Source organism: Propithecus coquereli, unplaced genomic scaffold (genome assembly GCF_000956105.1).
Source record: "Propithecus coquereli isolate 6110/MARCELLA unplaced genomic scaffold, Pcoq_1.0 Scaffold144, whole genome shotgun sequence".
NCBI lineage: Eukaryota > Metazoa > Chordata > Mammalia > Primates > Indriidae > Propithecus > Propithecus coquereli.
This window is the reverse complement of record NW_012138747.1, coordinates 606,236-614,436: the sequence shown is the minus strand read 5'-3', so window position 1 is coordinate 614,436 and position 8,201 is coordinate 606,236. Positions and strand designations below refer to the sequence as shown.

At 34.9% G+C, this 8,201-nt stretch overlaps 1 protein-coding gene across 2 annotated transcripts in view; it reads left to right on the top strand.

The window, feature by feature from the left end:
* The window catches only part of PTGER3 (prostaglandin E receptor 3 (subtype EP3)), a 219,951-nt gene that overhangs the window by 31,870 nt on the left and 179,880 nt on the right, over positions 1-8,201 (top strand). For both annotated transcript variants that reach the window (XM_012639939.1, XM_012639938.1), the window contains exon 2: positions 874-1,053. In XM_012639939.1, the coding sequence (XP_012495393.1) occupies positions 874-1,053 (180 nt within the window). The remainder of the gene's footprint in view (positions 1-873; positions 1,054-8,201) is intronic.

The following is an 8,201-nucleotide window of genomic DNA, read 5'->3' as shown; positions in this document are numbered from 1 at the left end:
AAATATACTTATGTCATATACTCATATATGTGTCATATAGTAAATGCCTTCAAATATAAATGTTTGTCCACTCACAAATATTTATTGAGCACCTACTATCTGCTGCACTGGAAATACACAAATGGGGGGAAAATAGTCCCAAATTCCTGCCATCGTGGAGTTTACATTCTAGTGTGTATTATTGCAAGGGGAGACAAAAAAAAAAGTAAAATAGCTTATGTCCTACAGTGTTAGTGAACTTGGGTTTAATCCTGGCTCAGTCATTTCATATCATTAAACCTTGGTTTCTGCAATTGTAAAAAGAATGTGGTAATAGTACCTATCTTATATTGTTTGTTAAATGTATATGAAGCACTTGACACAGTGCCTGGTAGATAGTAAGAATTCAGAAAATGCTAATGGTAATAATAACAACAATATTATTATTATTATTTTCCCCTTTATTGCTTCAGTTTTTTCTTCAGTAATTTTTTTTAGTTAGAAAGTTTAAGATTAAATATGTTTTGGTTGTTGTTAGAGTGTCTACTCTCATTTGGATGCCAACCTACTGGTGTTTTCTGTTACAAGACAGATGACTTTGGCTAATTTTGAGATGTGTTATTTTCAAGCTTCTTACATTCCAAAGACTAAGAGCCTGAGAACATATGCGCTATAAAAAGCTACATCATGTTGAATAGCCACAAATTTGGGAAAATCCCTAGGAATGTCTTGTGGAATTCAGGGCTGTGTCCTATGAGTATATTTGTTGCTTGAATGAATCATTTCAATCCAGCGACCAATTTATTGAAAACCTACTGTGTGCAAAGTACTGTGTAGAAGAGACACATATGACCTTATTAATCTTTGGAACAATTATGTGTCCCTCTCTCTTAGATAATGATGTTGAAAATGATCTTCAATCAGACATCAGTTGAGCACTGCAAGGCAAACATGGAGAAGCACAGAGAATGCAACTTCTTCTTAATAGCTGTTCGTCTGGCTTCACTGAACCAGATCTTGGATCCCTGGGTTTATCTCCTGTTAAGAAAGATCCTTCTTCGAAAGTTTTGCCAGGTAGCAAATGCTGTCTCCAGCTGCTCTAATGATGGACAGAAAGGGCAGCCTATCTCATTATCTAATGAAATAATACAGACAGGAGCATGAAAGAGAATACTTAATCAACTTGCATGTTTACAGCTTTTGGCAACAAATATCCCTAAACCTTACTGTGAATTTAGACATTTCTGGCATGCCACTGTTTGTGCCCTGAAGTGGAATTCTTGATATAAGGCTAAATGGTCTCAGACCATAGAAAATTCCTTATGTGCCAAAACTATCAAAACACAAACAAAGGAAAATATATTAATAACAGTCTAGTGTTTTTTGGGTCTCTGCCATTTGTAGCTGAATATGTGATTAATTATGTGATGAAAACATATTTTATAAATGATCTTGATCTATTAGGGGGGCAGGAATAGTAAATATTCCAGTACACGGAATACATGGGGAATTTAGCCACATATATCATCAGACACAAGGGATAGCGGTTTGTTTTTGTTCAAAGACTTCTGTGTTCTCTTTCATCGTCTCTCTCACTTTTCCTCTGTCACTTTCCCCCCTTACATTTAAAAGAAGAGTTAAATTAGGGTGAAAAAATATATAATGTATCTACAATATTAATTGCTACTGATGTTATTTAAATGTTGCTCAATATATCAAATTAGTTCTTAATCTCACAAAGTTTAAGTTTTGGTTGAGTTGGTAATTAGGTTTGTTCTAAGAGCCAGTTCTGTTTGACAAATGGCGGAGTTTTTAACTACCCAAATTGCTAACTGTTCTTTCTTTTGAATACACTGTGCACATTTTGCATTCCTACAAGCCCAATGAAAATTCAAGAAACTGATCTAAGAGAGTCAGTGAGGTGATTTTCAGAATGCTAGTTAAGGACTGATTTGAGCACTAAATATAGGTATTCTGATTATTTCCCTTGATTTTTCCCCCAAAAATATTCCACCAAAAGATCCAGTCTTCTGGATCTTTAAATACCAATTCTGATTCTAAAACAAATAAATACTTTGAAGGTTCAATGAAGACTTTCCCTAGTTTTTGGTCTATTTATAAGATAAGAAAATTAATAATATTTTGTGACAAAAGTAGATCACTACATTAAGTTTTGGTAATTGCACTTTTTAAAAAAGTCTCCGCAACGAACACAATGACCCTTTAGTTAAGTCTACACAAAATGCTTGCATATTCTTTGGAGGATTCATTTTGTAAACCCATTAACTTTTTCTTGTGAAGATTTTAATTTGCAGTTATAATTAAATTAAAAGTCATTGCTTTTCCAGTTTTTTAAAATCTTGATATTTATTTATACTTCTTACCATACTGTATTTTTATTCGTGTTTAGTAAGCATTTGGAGAAGAATTAACTTTAACAAGTATAATATCTCTATTAGATTAATTCGTACACCAGCCTATGTCAATCATGAATAATCAATTTAAATGACCATGTCAAATTGAGACAGATGACAAAATCTGTGAAAGTGCTTATGTAATTCATGATGGTTCCACTAATGTAGATTTTAGAAAAGATGATAAATAACCTGTACTAAAACCCATTATAAAATCCCTTTATGCCATAGAATTGGGTTACCCCATAGATCACCTTATGGGGTATAAAACAAAACTACCTACTTTTTGGGGGGAAAAAAGTGCATTTAAATGACCTTATCATAAAGAGGCTTTACCTCTTGGGTGGTCCTCCAACCCTAAGTTATAATCAGATAGACAAATATGTAGTATGAATAGTATGGATTTGTGTGATGCCACCATGATTAGGTTATTTCTTCTATTGCCTAGTATAGCACTTGGAATATAGAAATTGTCCAATAAATATTTGTTCAGTAAATGAGTGAATAAAAATCTACCAAAACTTAGTGCACGTTGGTGAGGCACATGCCATACAGTTGAAGTGCTTCATGCCATTACAGTCTGTCAAACTGATAAAGTGAGTGATTTCTGCTTATTTAATTATAGAAATATGAGTTTATCTTCAAAGGTGTAGTGTCATATTGCTATACAAGTCCTTTATTTGTGTTAATAATTTAGGAGACTTCTGATACTTCTAAATGGTAATGGAGATTGCTATCAAAAGAATATCACTTTTCATCAAACCACAAAAATATGGAAAAGCAAAAGAGCCTGAAACCTATTCTTTACTATGAAATAAATTTCTGTCCTGGGGATACATATTAGGAGGGGATGAATAACAGTTTTTGAATACGCTTGAAAAGGAGGAGGAAAAGAAAGAAATTATGTAAATGGCATATGAATTTCATTACCTAGGCAGCCATATGTTAGTCCAGGGAAAACCCAGTAAGGAATGAAAATCTCAAATGATTTCTACCTTTTGTTGGCAGTTGAGGTTAGATTTCAGAGATGTGCAGAGGAGGCTGAAGCTGTAGTTAGAAAGTGGACATCTACAGTCACAGCAGAAGGGCATGTCTGTTTCTATGTTTAAGTTTATTGCCCTTTAAGTTCATTCTCATATACTTAGTTTGCCCATACATGTGTCTGAGCAGGAAAAAGTGCATGCATAAATGATGACAATTCCTAAACTTTGAATTATTGGCTAAAATACAATTAAGAGGCCTAGAAAAGCACATAGAAAGAAGTGAGTGAATGGAATGTATAAATATATGTCAAATCAGCTGGTGTCAATTTTACAAAGCAGTCCTGATTTTCCAAAGGATGAGTTTATGTGCTATGCTGTGTCATAGAAGAAAATGATGACATGCTGTCCAGTGACAACAGTTTACTTTTAAAATAGAGTAAGTATGGTGAGTGTCTTAAACATATTTTAAGTTGAAGAAACAAAGTGTGTTATCTCAAGATTTACCAAATTTACCTAGTGCTATATACCAAGATATTTTAAGTATTTACTTGTGCCAGATTTAAACTACTCTGAAATAAAAGGTGCACATATATTTTCACTTAACACTTCTTTATTTTATAAAAGATCTCTTGACCATGTTACAGGAAAAATTGTGGCATCTCATGTAAGTTAACTATGAAAGATTCTGTGACCACACTTGCCTTGAGTAACAGGCAAACTAAAAACTCTGACAAACAGTATTTGAATAAGGTGGTTACTCTGTGGCAGTATTCTACTATTAGATTTTCAAGTGAATTAGGACTTTTATTTATTCAATGCTTTTATATTATTGCTGGCTTTTGAGTCCAATTAGTGATCAGCTTTCAACCTTCTCCTTGTCAACAATCACTTAATAGTTTTTTTGGATAGGAATCAAATCAGAGAAAAAAACATAAAAAATTTGTCCTTTGAAATTGTAGACATGCATAGTGCCTACTTATTTGCATAAAATTATCAAGTTCAAAAGCTTCTCTTGAAATACACAGAATACTAGAACTGAGTGATATAGCGAGACTGTAGAGTATTTATTACTACAAACACACTGAAAGCTTAATTGAATTTTCTGTGTTTTATCCATGTAAAAAGTTAAGGCCATCAACCATGGTCCATTTTCACAACTGCTTGTTTATTGCTTGCTTTGTGCCTTTATATATCTCAAAATCTGTTAAAATTAAGGTCTAAAAAATGTACAGAATTGTGCAACTATGGCTAATCCGTAGGACTATCTTCTGAGTTGCAATAAAATGCTAAGAGGTGACATATGTTTGTGATGTTTCATGACATAGGTTATGATAGAGCCAATTTATGAAATTTAAAAATCAACCTAAATTCACATACGTATTTCTTAAGAAGCTGACATCAGTTCAATATTATGAGGAAACTAAAATGTAGCAATTACACATGAAGCATGAATCAGAGAATTAGGAAAAATATTTTATTTTATATATCCTTTGTTTTATAATTCCTAAAATGAAGATTCTATTTAAAGGCTTATAATTTATACGTTTAGTTTTATACCATTATATTATGATACCGTGAGCAAAGTACATTATGATTCACTAGAAACACATTTAATCAGATATACTTCATTTACATGTCACACATTTTCTTTACTGAGAATGAAAATTATTTTATTTTCAGAAATTCTGCATCAACCAGTTTCGTATAATAAGCAACCCAAATATCTAATGAATTACATACTTCTTCATTAGGAGCTAAACTGTTTCTCCCTTCCTCTCCAGACTCTAACCTATGTATTCATTCTCTCATGGAGAGAAAGTAACTTAAGTATTTAGTATTGGTCAAGCTGGAGTTGGTTTAAAGAGAAGACAGAATAACTTCATATTTTTAATATATCAATGCCCTATATGTGAAACATCTGAATCTATTTTCTGATAAGTCTGCTTCGATGGAGCAATTTTTTTATGGGAGTAAACGTAGGAAGAAAAGAGATCAACATCAAGAATAAATCAAGTTTTTCATGCTTTTTGAGCATTTTGGAGATGACCCCACTTCTCAAGTTATTTTCAAATGTGCACCTCTTAAATTCTATTGTCAAATACTTTAGAATTAGAATGTTTTGATCCTTTAATGAAAGTGAAGTGAATGTCTAGGCAAAAGCTAGCCAATCACCAAACCTTAATAGTAATTTGAAAATAGTTTCCTTATTATAGTTTTCAGTGTCTGGAGAAATCAAAGCTGTAATGTTAAGCAGGGGAAAATGCGTATGACTTATTGATACACTTCAGGATCTTTCTCCTTTTGAAAGGATACTCATGTGGGTAGGCATGAGGGGCATGGGGAAGAGAACTTAGAGAAAGATGTGACAGAAAACCTATCTGCTTCCAACCTGTTAAAATTCTTCATCCTTTTAGGCCAGACCCCAGAAACAAAGAGAGGAAGGGACTGCATTTATCTTTGCACACTTGAGCATCAGGAGGACAGAGCGAAGAGTGGCCAGGACACTTTTCTGTAAAAGCAAGTGGTAATAAGTTCACTCAGGTCATTATTGACTGCTAAGCTCACCTCCTTCCAAACTGTTCTGAGAGACAGAGAAAAGAAATACTTGACTTTCTTTCTCCTTTTACCAAACGTTTTGTACATATTAGCGTAAGGTTGTTTAAGCAAAAAATTACAAACAGGCACTGATTATCTTCATCTGTTCACAAGAAATGAATGTACGTACTATCTTCATAGTGCGCCTAAGGAAGCACTGAACTCATTGGCACTTTAATACACGTGGTAAAGCTCAGTGTAGAAAGCGTACAGTTCTCCATCTTCCTCATCAACATCCCATGCCTACGCACTTGGTTAAGTGAGAAGGTACATTTGTCACCTCTATGTAAAGCTTTTTGGGTAGTTATCTTCAGTATATGTGAGCATATCTTTCAATGTGTCTTAAAGCCTGGTCTTCAATATTGTGGAGACAGAGAATAAAAGAGACTATGAAAAGTACATTAGAATTTTTTTGGCGTTCAAGTCATAGCTAGTCTGTGTATTTAATAAACGTATGTTATTTATGTTGTGTTTGCCAATGGAAAATAAAGTTGAATGTTCTGAAATGTCCCTGTCTTTTTGTCCTGATGTCAACTCCTGTCAGGAATATTTTACTTATTAACTATATTAGGTATTTTGCCAGAATCCTATTTGACATGCTTTGTCAAATAATAGCACGGTGTAATGCAATAGCCCCCATGCTCTCCGGAATAATTAGATCGTTTTGTTTTATATTCCATAATCATATACAGAACAAATTATTATTGGTTTGCTATAAATCTGAGAGATGCTCTTTTATCATTTTCAACATGATACTTTGTATTATAATCCCAAGATTACTGGTTTTAACATAAAAGTGCATTTATAAACTATTATAAACTCAGTTCTCCTTTCTTGTGGATTCTGGTGTAATGTACAGACATCCAAAATAAGAATTGTCCTTGTTTATGGTCAGACTTTTGACAGACTCTTACCTGGGTACTGGTGTGAGCTGAGTCCTGGTGGAGACGAATGCTGGGCTGCAACACTACCCAGTTCCATGATCTTAGGTCACTCTTCGTCTTCCTTCTTCAATGAAGGGAGAAGTTCTGTGGAATGTAGACTACAAAGTCAAGCTCATTAAAAGCAGCACATGGATCCTATCCTCCTTCCTCCTAAGAAAAGGCATCTAGGGAGAACTTTGTCCCTGGTTCCTCCTACATGGGAATTCTAGGCCTCAGATCAGATGTTATTGTCCCTACTGTCTTCATTTTTTAGCATTTCAGGTAAAAGTCATTGTGGCTACTATGGCTATGGCTGGCCAGAAATCCCCACCACCCACTGTTGAACCTAGAGGCCATGGAGTGAGACATTCTCCAGTTTCGTGTCCTGAGAGGGCATGGGATCAGATATCCTTGTGGCCAATGTGCTTGCTCATAACAGTCTTGAGAAAATCCAGTGTGGATGTCCGGCATGGAGAATCCAAGTCTGTTCCCCTGATTTGTTCTTCCCTTCAACATATATTTGTTGTGTATGTGCCAAGCTCTGGTAGGTGCTAATACATGAGGACTGATAAAACCAGCAAGCTTTTGATGAATTTATAATCTAGCAGGGGAATAGGAAATAACTTGATCATAGCTACAGCCAGCATAAGCATATGGTAACATGAGAGCACATGGAGATATGATGCTAAAATGGGAAATAATTTCCTGTAGAAGGTGACATTTAATATGCATTTTGGAGAAAGGAATATCTGTTAACCTGGCAGGGAAGGATGTTACAGGATATTTTTTTGCTTTGCCCCACCCAAAGCATTACAATTTCCAAAGTTGTCAAATGGACTAATTTTAGTGTCCCTGTGAGAAGTGTGGGTCTAAATATTATGTATCTCTATAACCTCTTAGGGTGGTCAAACATGGCACAGCCTTAGGGCAGAGTTTCTCAACCTTGGCTCTATTGAAACCTGAGCCAGGTAATTCTTTGTTGTGGGGGGCTTACTCCTGACAGGCACTGTTCTGGCATTTCCCAAGGCAGCAGGCATTAGAGTGTCAGTTTGTGTCTGACTGGACAAAAATGTGGCACTACCACTCCGACAATGCCTGGATCACCACAGATCCTGATCGGCCCCCATAATCACATAAACCTATTCACAGATGAGGAGGTACAATTTCTTAGAAAGTATCATCTTTCTATTGATGTTTCCAATCCCTATTCTGTTTTTGATAAGAGGCCCTAGGGTTATATGTCTCTCAAAGGGATATCTAAAGTGAGTCCTTTTCTCCCAGGACCCATAAAGAAATCTGTTATAATT